This window comes from Salmo salar, chromosome 02, assembly GCF_965601325.2.
Source record: "Salmo salar chromosome 02, fSalSal1, whole genome shotgun sequence".
Classification (NCBI taxonomy): domain Eukaryota; kingdom Metazoa; phylum Chordata; class Actinopteri; order Salmoniformes; family Salmonidae; genus Salmo; species Salmo salar.
The window spans coordinates 43,842,009-43,864,028 of record NC_138292.1 but is presented as its reverse complement, the minus strand read 5'-3'; the positions used below and the strand labels follow the sequence as shown (position 1 = coordinate 43,864,028).

The 22,020-nt window shown below is 45.3% G+C and overlaps 1 protein-coding gene across 3 annotated transcripts in view; it reads left to right on the top strand.

Moving 5' to 3' along the window:
- The window catches only part of LOC106583523 (zinc finger protein 516), a 70,616-nt gene extending 49,473 nt beyond the window's left edge, over positions 1-21,143 (top strand). Inside the window, exons 3-6 of one of the 3 annotated variants that reach the window (XM_045704521.2) lie at positions 3,791-5,149; positions 8,492-8,596; positions 9,581-9,648; positions 18,121-21,143. In XM_045704521.2, the coding sequence (XP_045560477.2) occupies positions 3,791-5,149; positions 8,492-8,596; positions 9,581-9,648; positions 18,121-18,138 (1,550 nt within the window). In that variant the 3' untranslated portion in view covers positions 18,139-21,143. Of the gene's footprint in view, positions 1-3,790; positions 5,150-8,491; positions 8,597-9,580; positions 9,649-11,120; positions 13,166-18,120 lie in introns of those variants that run through there. The other 2 variants (XM_014167817.3, XM_014167808.3) reach the window with 2 other exon arrangements.
- Positions 21,144-22,020: the final 877 nt, after the last annotated feature.

Sequence of the window (22,020 nt, the reverse complement as noted above, 5' to 3'; positions counted from 1 at the left end):
TCAATAAAGTAGCTAACTATGTATGACGGAGATATGTGGTTGTCTCACCTAGCTATCTTAAGATGAATGCACCAACTATAAGTAGCGCTGGATAAGAGCGTCTGCTAAATGACTAAAATGTCAAATGTAGAACACACACACACCCACACACAGGGATTAGCCTCCAGCTCAACCCTGGCTGGGTGTTAGCCACTGCAGTATGTGGACAATAGGGAAGCCAAATGAAAAGCAGATGGCAGTGGCATGTTCTAATTACGAAGTGGGAACACAGTGGTGTGTGTGTGTGTGTGTGTGTGTGTGTGTGTGTGTGTGTGTGTGTGTGTGTGTGTGTGTGTGTGTGTGTGTGTGTGTGTGTGTGTGTGTGTGTGTGTGTGTGTGTGTGTGTGTGTCCATTTGTTTCAGTGGGCAAGGGAGGTCTTGTACATCAGAAGGCACTGAGTGTGTGGACACATATCCTTCTTAATTAAAGGGGCAATCTGGAGTTTCTACATCCATTTTTGTAATGATAATTGAAGGATATGTACCCATTGATTCTTGAAGAATATAACTTATAAATGCCTCATGAGCTAAGTTCAACTCCGGTACCCCAGCATAACCCAACATATACGCTTGTTTGACTCTAATGTTTGTCAGCAAAGTAAACTTAAATAAACACTATAGCATCAAAACATGGTTAAAACTATCATTTTGATATCCTGGATGGTCAGTCCTTGCATCCATTGCTCTGCCTATGAATTTGAGAGCGGTTACATATCTCCAGTCCCATCTCCAGGGGCGAAGAGCACGCTTTGTTATTGTTTCAACTGCTGATTGCCACCTTGAGGGGCTTCAGGAAGTATTAGTGAACATTTGTGTGTGTTTGTGTTTCTTCCTGTATGAGGGAGAGAGAGCGAGAGGTGGGTGATCAATGCTCTGGAGTAGTGTGGGTGTTTTGGTATTTATGTTTGTGTGTGATAGATTGTGTGGGTTCTGTTTATGTGTGTGTGCAGGGGGGGGACTCGGTATATATGCCACCATGTGGTGAACATTGACAACTGCACTCTACAAACAGTAGAAATATACACGGAACTAAAATATAAACGCAACATGCAACAATTTCAACAATTTGACTGAGTTACAGTTCAGATAAGGAAATCAGTCGATTTAAATAGACCCTAGTCTATGTAGGCCCTAATCTATGTATTTTACATGACTGAGAATACAGATATGCATCTGTTGATCACAAATACCTTACAAAAAGTAGGGGCGTGGATCAGAAAACCAGTCAGTATCTGGTGTGACACCCATTTGCCTCATGCAGTGCAACCTCTCCAGCGTGCCAGGGCCATCGAAGGGGAGCATTTGCCCACTGAAGTCGGTTGCGACGCCGAACTGCAGTCAGGTCAAGACCCTGGTAAGGATGATGAGCACGCAGATGAGCTTCCCTGGTTTCTGGCAGTTTGTGCAGAAATTCTTCGGTTGTGCAAATCAGTTTCATCAACTGTCTGGGTGGCTGGTTTCAGATGATTCCGCAGGTGAAGAAGCCGGATGCAGAGGTCCTGGGCTGGTGCGGTTACACGTGGTCTGCGCTTGTAGGTACGGTTGTATATACTGCCAAATTCTTTAAAACAACTATGGAGGCGGCTTATGGTAGAGAAATGAACATTACATTTTCTGGCAACAGCTCTGGTGGACATTCCTGCAGTCAACATGCCAATTGCATGCTCCCTCAAAACATGAGACATCTGTGGTATTGTGTTGTGTGAGAAAACTGCACATTTTAGAGTGGGCTTTTGCCTCCAGCACAAGGTGCACCTGTGTAATGAGCATGTTGTTTAATCAGCTTCTTAGTATGCCACACCTGTCAGGTGGATGGATTATCTTGGCAAATGAGAAATGCTCACTAACAGGGATGTAAACAAATGTGTGCACAACATTTAAGAGAAAGAAGCATTTTGTGAATATGGACCATTTTGGTGATTTTTTTATTTATTTCAGCTCATGAAACATGGGACCAACACTTTACATGTTGCGTTTGTATTTTTGTTCAGTGTCGTAACGCAGCCAATTAAATACATGAATCAGCGTATCAAAAGGCAGGAAGACTATTTTCACTTCAGTTGTTCTTGTCGTGATATCACAAACCATGATCATACTCATCATTAGGCCTACCAATACTTCTCGCATCAGAGTGAATTTCTACATGTTCATTTCCTGATAAAAGATACTGTTTACTCACATATGTTGGAATAATCTGGAATGACACTCATTTGTGACATGTACAGATGCACTGAATCATATGCGAATGCCATACATTTTAGCCTATAGGAGAATCTCAATTCAGAATTCCCAACCCTCTGACCCCTCTGACGTGAGGTATCAATTCAGATTCTCTCCATATATTCTTACAGTTTGGTACAAGTTTGGTATTTAGGCCAACACTGCCACTGAGTGGTCATGAGGAAGCACAGCACCCCCTTTTTCATGGAACATGACTCAATTAAACTTGTCAGTTACTATTTCAAGCAAATCTGTAGGCAGATCAATGTTTTGTAGAATGTTTCACCATTTATTAAAGAATGGATAATGCAAGTCTTGCCGATATAGACTCTGCTCCTTCAGGGTAGCTCACTGCCCAAGCAAAGCGTCAACATGTAAAATGACCTGCAAGCAGTGAGCGCGGTAAGCTATAAAAACCACCCCAGCAGGAAAACAGAGCCTAACAGGTGGAGGCTGGTGTGGTGGTGGGAGCAAAAGAAGCAAAAGCGTACAAGCAGTAGCAGCAAGTGGTAGCAGGATATGTGAGCAGAACCGGTCAGCTTAAATAGACCGCCAAATAAGGAAGGCGTGATTGTTACTAGCATCTAATTGGTGCAATCGCTGAGGCAGGCTCTCGGGTTCTGTTTCTGAACTCACTTCGCTTTATTCGTTTTTTGGGTATCTGTACTTTACTGCTTATTTGTTTTGACAACTTTTACCTTTACTCCATTACATTCCTAAAGAAAACATGTACTTTCTACTCATACCATACATTTTCCCTGACATCCAAAAGTGCTCGTTACATTTTGAATGCTCAGGTAGGAGAGCGATATGGTCCAATTCACGCACCTATCAATATAACGTTTTGTCATCCCTACTACCTCTGATCTGGCGGACTCACTAAACACAAATATTGGATTTATTAGGATCCACATTAGCTGCTGCCCAGGCAGCCTCTACTCTTCCTGGGGTCCAAACAGGAATACAACAAACAGATAGCAACAAAAACATTGCCTACATCATTAATAAAACAAAACGCAGACCTTGTGTGCTATACAAATGTACACTGCTCCACAATCACACATTTACAATGTACAAGTGTGTGTCTTTTTGTGCCATGAGGTGTTGTTTTATATGTTCTTAAAAATCTGATTTTACTGCTAGCTTGAGCTATCTGATGTGAAAGAGAGTTCCATGTAGTCATGGCTCTATTTGCTACTGTTTGTAATAATGCCTGAGTGTTGGAGTGTGCCCCTGGCTGTCCGTAAGAAAATGTAAATAAAATATTGTTGTGCCATCTGGTTTGCTTAATAAAATATAAAGAATTTGATGCACTTACTTTTTACTCAAATATGGAAATGTAGTACTTTTTCCACCAGATACTTTTAGACTTTTACTCAAGTAGTATTTTACTGGGTGACTTTCACTTTTACTTGAGTAATTGTCTATTAATAAGGTATCTCAGGTATGACAATTGAGTGCTTTTCCCACCACTGGTTGAATGTTTCAGAGAAGTGACCAAACCATCTCTGTTCTGTTTTGCCTTCCACAGATGAGAAGCCTTACGTCTGCAGCCTGTGTGACTTTGTCAGCACAGAGTCCTCTGCCTTCCTGTCCCATCTACGTCTCCAGCACACCAGTGACGGCCGACCTATTGCCAACCCCAGCTCTGAGAGAGGCACCCCCAGTAGCTTCCCCAAGCTGAAGAGGGCTCTCCTCCACGGGCTTGCTCAATCCTCTGCCTCCCATCCTTACCTCTCTGCCCGACCGTCGAGAGACAAATGCACCGCCGAGAGCAGTTCACCCGCTGACTCTCACCATGTTGTTCCTCTGGACCTGTGTGTGAGAGCCGAGGGCCACAGGGGCCCGGCCTCCTCAGCCCTTCAGCAGAAGGGCCTGCCCAGTCATAAGTGCTCCTACTGCTCCCACTCCACCCACTACCTGGAGGTGCTGTGGATGCACCAGACCGTCGCCCATCGCATCAACAGCAGCGCCCTGGCGCCCAAATGGGCCCTCCTGAAGAATGGCTTCAAGGGCCCCCGAGAGGGCTCATCCTCCAGGAGACGCACGGGCCCTCCTCCCGCTCTGGATGGGAGGGAGTGTCCCCCGTTGCCCCCTGTGGTGCGCACCCCCCGCACACACCCCCCATTGTTGAATAGGGGCCAGAAGAAAGACAGCAGGGACAGGGCAACCAGTCAACCCAGCACCTCTTCCTCCTCCACACAAGGGTCCACCTCCTCTGCCTCAGGTTCCCAGAGTGTGCGGCCTCCCAGGGCAGGCAGCAGCAGACAGAGAGGCGAGGCTGTGCCGGATCAGGGCCAGCGCTCTCGCTCCAACTCCAGGCCCAGGGTGGAGATCTACCCACGGGGAGGCTCCTCGACCGGCTCCCTTGAGAAGAGCACTGCGGCCGGGGCACACCAGCGACCCTCAGCCCCTAGCCCCAGTGTTGGAGGAACCACCAGGCTGGTGGAAAGGTACATGTTGCCTCAGGAAGGCCTTGGATTCATGCTGTCCAGCAAACATGGCCTGGCAGAGTACAGCAGAGCCAGGAGCTCGCCTCAGCCCCAGCCCAAGCCCAAGCCCAGGAGCTCCCAGTCCCACACCCAGTCTCACCCACAGTCCCAGGGCAGACCCAGGGCAGAGCGCCCAGCCCACAACACCACCACGGCAGGCCAGGGCTATGGAGCCTCCCACTCCCAGACACATGGGAGCGCCGTCCAGGTATCCTCCACCTCCTCCTCCTCCTCCTCCTCAGCCCAGCGTGCGGAGATGAAACAGGAGGAGGCACGGGGGGTGGAGACACCAGAGCTGCCCATGGACATCCTGAGCTTCCTGAAGAGCTGCAACTCCAATGACCTGGCGACACTCTACCACCGCTGGGGCGCCGCCAACCCCCTACTGGACCCCACAGGTAAGAGCCAGGACAGAGCTATGAAACAACCTTAGGTCCTTTAAATAGATAGGAAAATATGTATAGCGAACTTGGCACATTACGTGGACACAAAATAACATCAAGAAAACAGAGGGAATGTCCACTCATTGTTTGCTACTCTCACAAGATATCTTTAAATGACTGTGAAGTCACCCTCTGGCACCCTCTGGCAATAAAAGTCACCCTTTTCACAAACAGTATATTTTTTGGATCTTTAGGCCTACTATAATATTCAGATATGTTTCTAATCTGTGTTATGTGAGCAGCCTGTCAGTGCTGTGATGAGAAGGGGAGACAGTCAGAAGGGCAGTAGGGATGATGATGAACACGCCTTAGGATCATGTGTTTAGAGGAAAGGCCAGATGCCAGGAGATGTTGAGCAGACCTTTTTTGGCTCGCTGATTGACAGCTCATGTCACGTGTGGTGGGGGAGCTTCACTGGACTGGATCTACCAGAAGGACTGGCCCCTGAGGTGGTCAGTACAAACACGTAGGCTCAGTTGTACACACACACGCGTGTATGCAGGCACGCACACACGCACAAACACACACGCACGCACGCACACCTACACACACACACACCACCTGGCAGAAGATGATTGATAGACAGGCCGACTGGCCAGTCTGACAGGGGCATAAATAATGAAAGGGAGATGCATTAAAGTAGCTGTGTGTGTGCGTGTGTGTGCTGGCCGTGTCAGAATGCATGTGTGTGTGTAAGTGTGTGTGTAGGTGCACACAAGGTACTGTATATTGTAAAAAGGCTGTATCTGGGGCAGTGTGTGTTCTATATGTAGGGAGATGTGGCGACTGGTTGGAGGAGCTATAGGAAGACGGGCTCGTTGTAATGGCGGCAATGGAATACATGGAATGGTATGAAACACATCAAACATATGGAAACCACATATTTGAATCCGTTCCATTGATTCCATTCCATTACAATGAGCCAGTCCTCCTGTAACTCCTCCCACCCGCCTCCGCTGGTAGGGAGTGATGTTATAACAGTGAAAGATGTGGCAGTACCTTCATGGGTCTCTGTTCTGCGAGGCATATCTCCACTCTCCCGTTGACCTGTCGCCAACTGTTTGGGTTAGGGCTCCGGCTAATGATACTCTCACAGACGGGAGGAGAGAGAGAGAGGGAGAGACAGCGAGATAAAAAAAGAGAGAGATATGTAAAAAGAGAGAAGGAAAGAGAGAGCTGCATATGTGTATATATAAAAAGAGAAAGAGAGAGAGCGAGAGAAGGGCGGGGAGAGAGAGAAAGAGAGGGAGAAAGATGGAAAGAGAGAGGCAAAGACCGAGAGACGTGACATAATGATTAACCCAGCAGCAGCTGCTTTAGAAATGGTGATTACCAAAACATCCTGAATTTCCCCCGTATTCTGCTGCTACTTTCCTAAGGTCAAGTGGGCCTCTGCTTAAGACACCCAGCTGGCAGGCTTCTATTCCTCCCCATGTTCCAGAGAGAGAAAACAGCCTGGGAGGCAGACGTATGACATCGCTGTCACCCGTCCAGGCAGATACCGTCACGCTCCGCCTTAGCCCTTTGAGTCAGATGCTATAAAGTGACCTTTTTTGAGAAAGCCAGGATGTGTGTGTGTGTGTATTAGTGTGTTTAGTCTAGCCCACTTGTCTTTCATTAGAGCCTCGGCGAGAGAGAGAGAGAGAGAGAGAGAGAGAGAGAGGCTTGTGGGTCTGGCTGGATGTTTCCAGGGGCCAGGCAGGGTTAGACCTGCCAGAGACACTCTCAGTCACCTCCCCTCCCCTGTCACCCATACCACCAGCGGGCACCACGAGCCCAGGTACATGCCAAGGCAGGGCTGGGAACTCACCCCCTCACTCTCGGCACACACCCCCAGGGCTTTTTGGGCTGGCAGGGGAAGAGGTCATAGGAGGGGTCGGTAGTGCCGGATGTGGGGAGGAAAGGGGGATATGTGACGATGGATGGACCAAGTTGGTCTCTCTCGTCTTCCTGCTGTCTCCCTGCATCACCGGATGACACGCCGATGATCTTTTATATTCCCCTTCTGCACATGTACACACACGTACAAATAAACAGAACACACTCTCTCTCTCTCTCTCTCTCTCTCTCTCTCTCTCTCTCTCTCTCTCTCTCTCTCTCTCTCTCTCTCTCTCTCTCTCTCTCAAACACACACACACACCTGACGGGATGACACGCGGGCCGGGCGGCGGAGCGGGCACATCACAGCCGGGGCGTTTTAATTGGCTGTAATTTATGCGGCGGCCGTGTAGCTGTGTGTGTCTGCCTGTCAGAGCCCGAGATGATGCTGTGTGACAGCGGCAGTCCAACCCCTGGAGCTAGCCTCCCATAATGACACATTAGACATACTAATGATGCTTCCCTCTCTACACTCTACTCTTCTCTACTAGAGTTGAGGCGAGCTCTCTCCAGCCAGAGACGAGAGACTAGTCTGACCATGTCTGTCGGTGTCTGCTCCTTTATGGCCCCTGTGTTCCATTCATTTCCATCCAATCAATCCATCAATCAATGACATGTATTTCGAAAGTCCTTTTTACATCAGCAGATGCCACAAAGCGCTTATACAGAAACCCAGCCTGAAACCCCAAAGAGGAAGCAATGCGGATGTAGAAGCACGGTGGCTAGGAAAAACTCCTTAGAAAGGCAAGAAACCTAGAGAGGAACCAGGCTCTGAGGGGGAGCCAGTCCTCTTCTGGCTGTGTAGAGATTATAACAGTACATAGTTTACGTCATTTTATATGTTGTTCCTCGTATTGAATCCCTCCCAAATAAAACCGCTCAAGGGGAGAGTTCTGCCACCACCTGTCCTCTCTGGAAGGTCACGCCATCTCTGCCTTGACCTGTGCCGGTGGATATTATAAGAGTACATGGCCATTAAAGGCGAGATCGTTCTTCAAGATGTTCAAACGTTCATAGATGACCAGCCGGGTCAAATAATAAACACAGTGGTTATAGAGGGTGCAACAGGTCAGCACCTCAGGAGTAAATGCCAGTTCGCTTTTCATAGCCGAGCATTCAGAGGTCGAGGCAGCAGGTGCGGTCCGTGTGCCCTTCATCTTGTCCTTCCCTGCTATCTCTCCCTCTTTCTTCCCATCCTCCCATCCTTCTCTACACCTTCATTTTGGTCATCGGGTCTTTTTTTAGTGGATTTTCATTTTTTCCCCCCTCACAATTCCCAATTCCCCTTAGTCTTATTTAATCACCCTTTCCCTGTTACCTCTCTCTTTCTCTCTTCCCATATCCTTCTCTCTGTGTCGTCCCAGGTGACGTGTGTTTTAAGCTGAGCGACGTCTTAACCCGCGTTCCTCTCTCTTGTAGGAATGCTGAGGCCTCTGGTCCGACAAGGGGAATGCGCCTGCCAAGAGTGCGGGAAGAGCTTCAGTCAGCCCAGTCACCTCCGCACACACATGAGATCCCACACAGGTAAATGGGGATTAACACACACACACACACACACACACACACACACACACACACACACACACACACACACACACACACACACACACACACACACACACACACACATCCAATACTGAACATCAGTAACATTCATTCAAGTAGGTTATTTGTTCATTTGCTCTCCTCAGCCTGTAGGTCCATTCTTTGGCCTTGACCAGGATAGCTGTCTGTAGGTGTCTGTCACTAATATGACTTGCTGACCAGTGACAAACAGTGTACATTATTAACCACGCGCCAGATAGAGAGAAGGAATTGTGCATGCTAGTGAACCATAGCATTTGTCCATCATGCTAACATATGTCTCCATTATCACGCGTCCTTGTTCACGCGTCCTTGTTCAGCAGTTATGGTGCCTCCTTTCTTGTCTTTTCCTCGCTTCGCCTCTGCTCTCCTTTGTCCTCTTTCTCCTCTCCTCTCTGGTCGCGTCCATCAGTGGGGGCCAGCTGTAATAGTGGTAGACAGTGGGATAAGTAACTTCTTTATGGAGAGTGTGAATGATACGCGGCACAGCCCGTGATGCTAAGTGACAGGAGCCAAACGGTAAGTGATGCAGAGGGAGTCCTCCCCTCCCCCAGCATCCACTGTAAACACACACACACACACACACAGAGAGTGAGCTGTAATTAATGTTGTCACCGATGGTTTTCTTCAGCATGGACGTCATCCTCACGCGAAAGGCCAGTCACCCCGAGGCCACCCATTAGCATGTCTGTGTCGTATTAAATCACTGGCTTCACTCCACCAGGTCTCATCATCACCATCATCATCGAGCTCCACTCTGCTCTGCTGTTGTTGTGTCGTCTCTCTCTAACTAACTGGTTGTTGTGTTGGTGGATGGTGGCGTTTGCTAATGGTGATGCTGGTGAATGGAGACTATGAGTTTTTTTTTTTAACAAGTACCCAACTCCCCCCACCCCCCACCCTCACCCTCCTTTTTCCCCACAGTCGTGTTTGATTATAACGGACTCCGAGGTGCTGACGCTCAAACCAACTCCTCGGAAGCTCCCAAACAAGTATGTTGCTCCCCTAGATTCACATTGGATTGCTGCTTCCTGTTTTCATATGCACGTCAGTTTTGTGTGCATGTGTTTGCCTGTGTATGTTTGCATGCCTGCATGTTTGCTGGTGCTCCTGTCCTTATTGTTTTATATTCATTCTATCATTTTCACTGTGAGTTATGTGTCCTTCCGGAATCATCCGCTTTCAGACTCCACATATTTCTTGGTGTCACTATGTCACCAAGTCACTAGAACCATAGACGGCAACAATACAGTTCCGGTAGTCTGTCCCTGTATGAACGATTGGCCCTGAGAATACAGAAAATGTATCTTTTCTCTCTGCATCAGATGAAAGTTTTCTGTGAGAAAGAGAGGGGGAGAGAGAGAAAGAGATGGTTGGGTGAGGTAAATCTCCTCTGCTTTGACATTCGGAAAGAGCCTGGTCCGCAAGCCGCACCTCCATCTTAATGAATCACCCATCCGTAAATGTATCGCGACGCTATGAATGATGGGAGCAGAAACAGCGTCGGGGTCCAATTAGATGTAGTGTTGGTGGTGCTTTACGGTGACGATAACCTTTAGTGTAATTTAGTGCACCACTCCCATCCAGCCACCCTCCCCGCCTTGCTTCCTAACAGGACGACGGTGTCCTAGAGGTGCTCGCTTTCCGCTCACGCCTCAACCTGCCCGCCTGATCGCCTGGCTCTGCTTTTAGATTCTTTTTTGATTCATTGTGTATTTTTGGGGTTTTATTTCCCTCACCGCAATATGATGATATATGATAACACACATATTTTTCTGTTTCTTCTTCAGGTAAGAGAGAGGGAATGAGAGGTTGAGGGAAGAAGGAGTCATTTATTTTCCCCCCCATTATATATTCTTCCATTTATCATAATGATAATTAGGTGCAATTAAACGGCAATGTCATTTGTTTAGTTCAGGTGTGCTGTTGCTTATTTATGTGATTGGCGTCAGAGCCCGTTTGTAGGTCAGTCTAATTAGCAAAGCGAGTGGGTGGAGCTGGCTGATTGAGGGAAAGAGAAAGAGAAATGAAGTAGGACTTCAGGGTTGCGTGGCCCTTTTCCACACACGTCAGGCTTCTCACAGGAGAGGAGGGCAGGTTCATGTAGGTTAGAAAAGAGGAAAGTTAACGTGTTGTTTTTGGAATCAGGTGCAGTATATTTTAATGGTTCGAAGTCTGTTGCCGTGACGTTTCATGATTTGGGGTTAAATTAGTTTTTGTGCCTGTTTGTGTTATACCTGTGTGTATGTATACAGGTCTAATTCATTGTACTGTTTACCTACAGTATGTCCCAGCATGGTTTAAATCATACATCATATGTATTGTTCCTCGTATTAAATCCCCCCCAAATGAAATCGTTCCAGGGGAGAGTTCTGCCACCACCTGTACTCTATGAAAGGTCATGCAATATCTGCCCTCTGTGTGACCTCTGACCTCTGTGTGTGTTGCTGTGTGTGTCCCAAAGGGGAGAGACCGTTCCGATGCCGCCTCTGCCCGTACCGAGCCTCTCAGAAAGGGAACCTGAAGACCCACGTCCAGAGTGTCCACCACGTACATTTCGACAACGCCCAGTACCCTGATTACAGACCACCGGGACTGGGCCCCGAGCAGGACGAGGAGCAGGGGGACTGGTTCTCACCCACCACCACCGATCCACCGCGACCTAATAACAGACCCACCAACGTGACAACCCCAGGGCCTAAGATAGAGCTAGAGACTCCATCCATATTCCCAACCCCTCCCCAAAGACAGCAGAGAGACCTGAGAGCTGTGTCAGAGACACCACCTGACAGAGTGACATCAGCGTGAACTCAACCCCGTTGCCGTTTCAGATTCAAATATTACCAGGATTATTTGAAATGTGTTTTTTTTTTTTTAAAGAAAGAAAAGGATTTCTTGGAAAGAGAAGAAAAATCGGACACTGTGCAACCAAATGCTGTTTTTTCCCTCTGTGGACCCATGGGCAAGGATGGCATGGTGGCATAGTGACGTCCCTATAGCTTTCCGTTGTCCTATTTTTCCCCATTTGATTTAGATTGTGATGAAATGGTTTTGTGCATTCCTCAGGACACTGATCCCTTAAAAACACACGGCAGAATGGAGCAGCCAAGTTGGTGATGTTTACGCTGACTGAACTGAACACACTTAGCTAACCCTCCGATTGCAGCTAACTTGACAAGCTTAAGACGGTGTGTGTGTGTGTGTGTGTGTGTGTGTGTGTGTGTGTTCTATCCTCTAGAGGACCACTATAATGAGTCCAGTATGATTGGCTGAAGTGAAGTGACCACTACACGATCTGACTCCGAGGCTGTTTGGCCGGTCATTAAAGAGAGAGAACGAGAGAGCGAGAGAGAGGGAAGGAGAGAGGGCTAATGACAGTGTGAGAGGAGGTGCCTGCTTTACTGCTCATTAAAAAGAGTGTGCGCTTTTAATGGGGGGGTATAAGCGAGCGTGCTGTTTTAATGGTCGTTCAATTATTGGGAGGAGAAGAAGAGGAGGCCGTTTTCTGATCCCTCTGATCCGAGCGTGGTCCTCTTCCCACACCCACACCTCCAACCTCAAATTAGACCCACTTAATGAAACCTCTTAGCAGGAACAAAGTGGTCGGACTGTTTGGTTCAAGTTGCCCTTACTCTCCTTTCTACTTGAATAAGAGTATACTCCTAAAAGCTAGTCCTCACAACAGTGGCTTTTTTTTGGGGGGGGGGGGGGGGGGAGTTGAGAGGTCAGGTGTCTAGAGCTTTCAGGGAGCATTGATGAAGACAGTGTTTTGTTTCTGATGGCTACGGCGCCGTCGTAGGGTTGCTGTGTGTGTGTGCGGCTTGTGTGTTTGTGTGTGTGTGTGTGTGTTTTGCCCCTTCTTGATTACCTCTGCGTATTAGACTCCCTTTAGACGCTTTGCATACTACCTCCTTTGCAATAAAAGCTTGTTTTGGTTTTTGTACGGCCAGGTATGAAGTGAGGACCATAGCCATGCCTTGTATACTGTATATGTGATATAAGAAGAGGCTTCACTGTAACCATATGTGTGATGTTTTTCTCAAAGTTGCATTCACCCTCATAAAACGCATCCTGGATTCATAGCCATGCCTATGACTATTGGATTACATTGAAATGTAAGTACCTGGGTCCTGTTTGTTAGGGCAGACACCAAAAACATTTTGCAACGGAAAACCAAAATGAGCGTTTCTGATTGGACAAATCCAGATGGGCCCTCCCTTTTTCAGTCCACTTTCTTCCGTTTGTTGCCTAATGAACACCACCCAGGTGAGGTGACGCTCTAATAAGTTAGTCATTCTTGTTTTGGTGCATGGATGTCAACATGTTTGTTCAGACAAGCAGACTATTGTACAGACTGTCTTTTTGAGCAGACTTTGTGTACACCCAAGGCCACATGCACAGTACATGACACTGCAAATGTCCAAGTGTGAGACAGATAGCCAGAGATAGATAGATAGATAGATAGATAGATAGATAGATAGATAGATAGATAGATAGATAGATAGATAGATAGGATAGATAGATAGATAGATAGATAGGTAGGAAAAGAGTGAATAATTATCAGCTGTTTAGAATAATATTTTTGTGGGGGGGGGGGGTCAAAGATATGGAATTATTGGCGTGGGATATAGTACTGTCTACTTTGAGACCTCGGTAGTAGTTTTTACATGAACACAAGATGAAACGATTTCTGTATCGGTTACTTGGTGTGGTTGGTTGAATATGCATACAACAGTGTGCTTGAATATAGCTACACTTACTGTATGTGTATATTAAAGATGAGGATAGTCAAATACTTGAAGTGGATAATATAGCCTATCAAGTAGTGTCCTTAATAATTAGTGCCCTTAAATACCGTTGTACAGAATTACCCTTTACGATGAACTCCTAAAATATACATTTGTACTCCTTAAGTGTGACTTAGCAGATATGAGCAGACCACGCGGGAGTGAGAGAGTGAGTATTTGTGCGTGTGTGCGTATGTAAGTGTGTGTGTCTGTATTTTCATCTTACCAAACCTGTTACAGCGTTAGATACCAAATGGCATTTCCGGTGCACTTAGACTAGGTTACTGCTTTAACCCGTTTAACTGTCTTCATTTCATTCGGTCTTTGATTGGTTAAGGTGGTCCAGTTCAATGTCACCTCTGGTTTTTAATCATTATTATTCTAATATTATAGATATCAATTATTTAATATCATTTGCTATGTGTTTTTTGGGGGGGCGTTTGGTTTGTATTACACTGCTTAGTTCAGTTTTCTAATGGAAAATGATAGGTGGATAAATATGTTTCATAAAGAGTGCGTTTTTAGTCTCTCTCTCTTTGCTAAGAAATGTGGACTTGTTCAGTAGATATCCAAGGGTGCCCTCCCAAAGAACTTGGTGAAAGTCTTTATTTCTATTTGGTTTTTTTAAACAATGCCTCCAAGTTGTGTGTGTCTGTTGGCTTTTTATTTGTAATTAACTACATTGTAATTTTTCCGTAGATGACATTATTTGAAATGTATTTGGTTGACATCTGTATTTATTAGTTACAAGGATCAGAGCAGAAGCAGACAGGAGTTGTTTTATTTGATTATTTTCAGATTTGTTTTTATACTTCGTTTTCACTGTCCTTGATGTGAAAGCTCTACCTCATCTGAGGCCTTCTTCTGTTCTGTTAAAGTTTTGTACATCGTTGCAGAAAATGTAATGTCCACATTAAAAACACAAACATGGCACCGTTCAACCGGTTTCATCAGTCTCCCTTGCATGTGATAGAATGAGCAGCATCCTGTTTGGATCTGCAGATGAAATACTGTAGCCTTCTGATGCAGTAGGGGAAAGTGGGGTAAGTTGTGCCATTGTTTACATTCAGGATCACTCCATCAAGGGAAATATGGTTTTCTTTCTAACAAAGGTATCTACATATATTTCAGGATGTTGTGTATCCCTGGAAATAATCAGAATTCATGTAAACATTACAGTTTTGAAAATATAGCTTGTCCAATAAAGTGGTCTCTTGGCACAACTTAACCTGGGTATGGGTTAAGACGCCTACAAATTCTTAGACTGAATTAAATATTCCCACAACTTTTTTTTAGAAACAAGGGTTGCTCAACTTACCCCTTTATCTCAACTTATCCCACTCTCCCCTACAGGTCCAGAGAGGTACTGGGTCATGTTCATTAAGGCACCAAATGGAAGAAAATAGGAAAGAACTACCTGAACTTGTCCAATAACAAACACTCTTTTGCATACGGTTCTAAAACATTTTTGTTTTGTTTAGTGCCTTAATGAACACGACTATTCTACTATTCTTATAATACAGAGAACTGACTTTCGACTTGTAACATGCCATTTTGATTAGGCATAAACCATTTTCAGATGCAAATATGGTAGTAGACTAAGAAGAAACAAAAATACCTTTTTAGGGGTTGACCATCATTTGTGTATGAACCACATGTGACACTTGAAATTAGATGCTTTCTGACACCTATGATGAAAGGCCCAGTCCAGTCAAAATTCATTTTCCCTGTGTTTGATCAGTGTTATTTCCTGATAGTTGCTGTTTGAAAATACAATCTACACAGGACCTTCTAATCAGAAGGTTTGCTTGGGCGGAATGTTCGGCTTGCCTGGTGGCATCACCAGGTGGTAAATCGGTGTTCCAAACCTCTCTGCCAGTAACAGCTAGTTTTCCCCTCCCAACTCAGACCACTCCCAGACACCTAGCAAAATTCTTGCTTGATCATTTTTTGTTGTTGCTAAAAAGCTATTTTTGCCTATTTTCAATGAAAACAAATACAGTAGAGGTACTTAATACTCAGAAATGATTTGATTTAAAAAATTGCTGCATTTGGCCTTTAATGTGGAAAAATAGCTTGAGCTTGTTTCTATTTCTGATGTTCTGCCTAGTTGGGGCCAAAGTCCATTTGAGGCAATGTTCAAAAATAGACTCCCAGTCTCCCACCCACCTATTGCAGAGACACACTGACTGCCTAGGACTTGACAGACCTGCTCCTCACTTTACCAGTCCTTTTCATGTACTAGCCTGTGACTGTGTGCTTTGAGACCTAACTGACTGAAGGACTGACTGACTGAGTGGTGAGTGACAGGTTTTCCCAGAGAACATGGCACATGACGTTAATGCCAGCGAGGCCTGCAGGCCGGTGGAAAGACAGAGAGACAGCAGCTGCCTGTCACTCTCCCCCTCCTCAGTAACTGAGGGCGACTGCCCAACATGACGGCCATGCAGGCAGCACTCACTGAGAAACCTGTTCCCTGACGTCTCTGCTTTCTGTCTCACTGACGGGAGAGAGAGAGAGGAAAGAGGATCAACCTTCAGGCAGCAGACTCCATTTTGATGACTGATCTGATATGTGCCTTCTGAATAGATTTATCCATTTGAACTTGAATAAACTTGTGAAATGCAGTTTTTACTACAGGGATTATCGACTAGATTCAGCCGCTGGCAGATTTTCTCTTGAGGGGATAGTCGGGGGGCCGGAACATCATTACAAATAATTTGTAGACTGCAAATTGACCTCAAGAAGCGCAAACATATAATATTTGACTAAAACATAATCATCTCAAACCTTGCTTACATTTGTTTACGATCACGTGTCTGTATTATGTGTTAAAAATGAAATCACTTGGAGCTGATTTCTTAGAGTTTTTACAGTCTTTTATGTCCAACCGTGAAAAATAAAGACAAAATTGCTCAGAAAACTTGAGGGGCCAAATAAAACCACCTGTGGAAAAAAGTCATTAGGCCTATTTTTTATAAATGTTTGTGATCATACAGTCTGTTTTCACCCCACAGACAGACACAAAAGATCACGTTTCCCTTCACAATACACAGCTCAGAGTGGTGGTAGTATTACTGTATGTATAGTATACCTCACAGCCACAGGCCATATCTTCAGTGCTCTTTGCTGTTGTTCGACTATGTAAACATGTCTGTATCGTCTCTTCAGACTAGCTCTCCTATGTGTCTCTTGTCTCTGTACGGCCCTCTGTTGTGTCTGTGTCAGGGGGCATGATCTGAGCCTGCCACCAGAGTGCAGCATTCTGCTCTAATAGTCACTAAAACTACCATCTTCAGGAGGACAAGGGCCACATCAAACACCAACCCAGACCAAATGGGGGGGGGGGGTCTAAATAAACTTAAAACACACACACTCACATACACAGAACAGTAGTGCTCTGCTCGGCAATCCAGGCAAAAGGCCAAACACATTTACAACACATCAAGTGTCGGCGACACGAGAATGCCCTCTCCACCGAGAAATATGTAAATATTGCACTAATCAAAGGGTTCCGGAATCGCCAAATGCCACAGAAAAGGTTATGACCTGGAGCCTGTGATAATAGGAGAGTGAAGGCGCGTTGGGGGGGAGGTCGGGAGGGAGAGGGGGTCAGAGTGACAGCTTCCACAGGCACTACTCGTGCCTGAGGAGGACCTTCACATGGTGACCTCTGCCCCCTGTGCCTTCCTGCGCCTCCTGCACTCCACCAACGCTGACAGTAACGAATAGAAAGGGGATGTATATGAACCACAAGCAGAAATGGGAAAAAATAGAGAGAGAGAGCGATGCAGAGCCCTCTGGGCACTATGCACAGGAGGACTGTGTGGACTTCGCTTTGGTGATCTGTCAAATAAAATGTCATGTTTGTTGTTTTATTTATCATGGATGGATGTTTAAGACTTTGTTCATAAAGCTCACAAATACGGAATTGTGAATAGTGATTATTTCTTAAAGATATATCAGTCTGTTTAATAGTTTTATCCCAAACCAAAGCCATATATAAGCAACCATATACAGCCCTGTCCTAAAACACCGCAGGGTACTAGATTCTGAGACAGAATCAGGAAATACATACATTCCAGTCATGTAATTTCTCTTAGGCTGGATTCATTATTTTTTACATTGACGTGATTGGTCTTAAATACCCCTGGAACCTTAAAGCCAAAAAAGGAAGAGAAGCCTGAGTGGAATTATTTAAGGGAATGACATTCTCGTGATGACAAGCTCAGGAAAGTAACCTTGAGCCAGCGAACAATGTGCAATCAGCCGCCAAAGAACGTATGTGTTTTTTAACACTACGTGTCAACATCATCGGTTTACCGCTCTGGTTCGTTTTATATCACTCCTGACAAGAATTAAGTTGGATCTTAAGTGTGCAAATGAGAACCTATTCTGTGCCCCCCCCCCCCACCACCACCCTCTGTATGATTCCCTGGACAGGACCATGACATTTAACATCGCCTTCACTAATTTGCGCTTTATAGCCAAAAAGTGATTAGAATTAACATTAATGACATTTCATATGTCTTCCCCTCCACATTCATTTCCCCCTTTTCTACTGATACTTAACCAGCTAAAGCTTGTGGCTGCTTCTTCTTACAGCTTAAATTTAATGGAACACTTTTGGCAGAAATCCTTCAGTCGCTTTAACTTTTTTCTCTCTCTCCCCAACAGCCACCCTGCTTCTTTTGAGGAGTAACAACAAGAAAGGAGAAGAGAAAGACTTAAAGCGAGAGATTGTGGATTGTAGTAAACCCCTTTAAGTTTAGAATCTATTCTGTAGGTCACAAACTCTTTACCAATTGACATCAGCATCACCAGAGATTAAGAGGGGGGGGTCGCTTTCTCTTGTCTCTTCTGGGCACGTCTTTAATTTTAGCTCCCGCTCCCCCTCTTTAAACAAATGCTGTCCGATACCCTTCATCTTCAAACTCCAGCCCTGTGGCATGCCTATAGTCTTCCTTTCAAAGCCAAATCACACAATGGATATAATATCAGAGGAGGAATGCTACCATGTGTTCCTACTCATTCTTAGGACTGCACAGAAAGAAGAGAAACATGGACATTGAGCACTGAGCAGCCAATCCCTTCCCGTGTCTTGGCAGTCCCATGTGTTCTTTGTGTGTAAACCAAACGTGCAGATGAACACATCAGCATTGCCCGGTGACTGAGTGTCAGAGCAGGAGACAGCGAGGACAGCGGCTGAGCACATCGCCTCTTGTTACATCTAATCGCTCTAACTGGTCACTCTCCCCTGGGGGAGGGAGAAGAGGAGAGGTGGAGGGGTGATACAGGGGAGGGAGGGGGACGGGGAGAGATGGTGGTGGGTGCTCATGGGTAATGGCAGGGGAACTGGCGCTGACGGACAGCCCAATCTCCCGCCTGGACAGGCTCAAGAGAGACGTGTCACTCTCCTCAGGCACCCCAGGCCGGCCGAGCTGCTACAGTGCTAAATGTATATTGGCAAACTGTCCGTGCCAATGCCATTAGCCAGCAGACTTAAATTCCCCTGTAATTTTCCATGGGCCGCTCGTTATTGGCACCTCTGACGGGTTAAGTATTTGAGTCCAGGTTCAGCTTTAATGGATGACTGCATGGTGGTGGGGAGCAGGGGAGAGGCTCACGATTTCCCCCCCAACCACTCTCTGTCTGCACGTCCCAATGAGACAATCACTGACACTACCCAGCATCCCTCATTACACCAACAGGAGAGATTTAATGGAGGAAACCAAGGGAGAAACAGAGGAGATCCGGATTGGACAACCCCCTGTTTCTTCTTGACTTACTGAAACCAACTGTCTCCTCTCAAAACTAACTACACTGAACAAAAATATAAACGCAAAATATAAAGTGATCATCCCATGTTTCTTGAGCTAAAATAAATGATCCCAGAAATGTTCTGTAAGCACAACAATCTTATTTCTCTCAAATGTTGTGCGCAAATTTGTTTACATCCCTGTTAGTGAACATTTCTCCTTTGCCAAGATAATCCATCCACCTGACAGGTGTGGCATATTAAGAAGCTGATTAAACAGCCTGATCATTACACAGGTGCACCTTGTGCTGGGGGCAATAAAAGGCCACTCTAAAATGTGCAGTTTTTTCAAACAATACAATGCCACAGATGTCTCAAGTTTTGAGGGAGCGTGCAATTAGCATGCTGACTGCAGGAATGTCCATCAGATCTATTGTCAGAGAATTGAATGTTAATTTCTCTACCATAAGCCACCTCCAACGTCGTTTTAGAGAATTTGGCAATTCGTCCAACCGGCCTCACATCCACAGACCACGTGTATGGTGTCGTGTGGGTGAGCGGTTTGCTGATGTCAACACTGTGAACAGAGTGCCCCATTGTGGCGGTGGGGTTATGGTATGGGCAGGCATAAGCAACAGACACTGAACACAATTACATTTTATCGATTGCAATTTCAATGCAGAGATACTGTGAGATACCCAATGTCGTGCCATTCATCTGCCGCCATCACCTCATGTTTCAGCATGATAATGCACAGCCCCATGTCGCAAGGATCTGTATACAATTCCTGGAAGCTGAAAATGTCCCAATTCTTCCATGGCCAGCATACTCAACAGACATGTCACCCATTGAGTATGTTTGGGATGCTCTGGATCGATGTGTATAATAGCGTGTTCCAGTTCCTGCCAATATCCTGCAACTTTGCACAGCCATTGAAGAGGAGTGGGACAACATTCCACAGGCCACAATCAACATCCTGATTAACTCTATGTGAAGGAGATGTGTTGCGCTGCATGGGGCAAATGATGGTCACACCAGATACTGACTGGTTTTCTGATCTACGCCCCTACCTTTTTTTTTAAGGTATCTGTGACCAACAGATTCACATTTGTATTCCAAGCCATGTGAAATCCATAGATTAGGGCCAAATGAATTTATTTCAATTGACTGATTTCATTATACGAACTGTAACTCAGTCAAATCTTTGAAATTGTTGCATGTTGCATTTATATTTTTGTTCAGTATATTACCAATACCAAGTAAGCAAAACTGGTTGCAAAGCCTCAATTTGGTGTCTTTTATGACGTTATGGTCAAGTTGTATACTAGTTGTATTCAGAATGTTTTGTTACCGTCTTTTTCGCAACCAGAAAAAGCTGTCTTTATTGAGTTGTAATCAGTGGCGTGCATTTTTTCAAACGTAACCTTTATTTATACAGCTTTTTCTCATTGGATAAAAACTATTTTTCAAGAGAGATCTGGTCCAACAGCAGCAGGGGGAACAAAGTTTCAGACAAAACAACTTACATAGACGAACACAACATTGAACAAAACTATAGACACACATACAATACAACAATTACATATCACATAAAGAACTAAAAAGCAGCTGACCTACAGACAATTACACTCTTCTATGATAGTTACATCGACCAAGTGTTTAAACTCCACCAACGTGACTAGATCATCACATTTTTCAATGTTCAGGAGAGAATTCCAGGACCACAGAGCTGAATAATTAAAACTATTTCTACCATGACCTGTTCTAATTCTTGGTACTGTTAGAAGCAAATGAGAATGGGACTGTAATTGATATTTATTTACTGACCTGCTTATAAAAAGAACAGAGATAAAGTGGCATTTTACCCAGTATGGCCTTATAAATCTGTGTATTCATGGGTGCCAAATACTTGATCAATAAAAAAATACAAATTATAAAACAATTATTAATTCTCCTCTCTGTGTTTTCATAATTTTCCATACATTTGCAAGTGGCTGAATCTCACTGGAGAAGTCATCTGAGCGAGGGAAGCGTCACCTCTCTGTCTCAGTATGTGTAGCCCAAGTGACAGATTCTGTGTGGAACAAAATAGTATTTGATTGAAAAAAATGCCATGGTGGAAAAGTAAATAAAGTATAGCAAGAAAAACACTGGAATGGTAGATTTGTAGTTTGAAGAAAGTTCAGAGATAAAATATAAATAATATGGTGCAAAGGAGCAAAATAAATAAAATAAATAAATACAGTAGGGGAAGAGGTAGTAGTTTGGGCTAAATTATAGATGGGCTATGTACAGGTGCAGTGATCTGTGAGCTGCTCTGACAGCTGGTGCTTAAAGCTAGTGAGGGAGATAAGTGTTTCCAGTTTCAGAGATTTTTGTAGTTCGTTCCAGTCATTGGCAGCAGAGAACAGGAAGGAGAGACGACCAAAGGAGGAGTTGGCTTTAGGGGTGACCAGAGAGATATACCTGCTGGAGCGCGTGCTACAGGTGGGTGCTGCTATGGTGACCAGTGAGCGGAGATAAGGGGGGACTTTACCTAGCAGGGTCTTGTAGATGACCTGGAGCCAATGTGTTTGGCGACGATTATGAAGCGAAGGCCAGCCAACGAGAGCGTACAGGTCGCAGTGGTGGGTAGTATATGGGGCTTTGGTGACAAAACGGATGGCACTGTGATAGACTGCATCCAGCTTGTTGAGTAGGGTATTGGAAGCTATTTTGTAAATGACATCGCCGAAGTCGAGGATTGGTAGGATGGTCAGTTTTACGAGGGTATGTTTGGCAGCATGAGTGAAGGATGCTTTGTTGCGAAATAGGAAGCC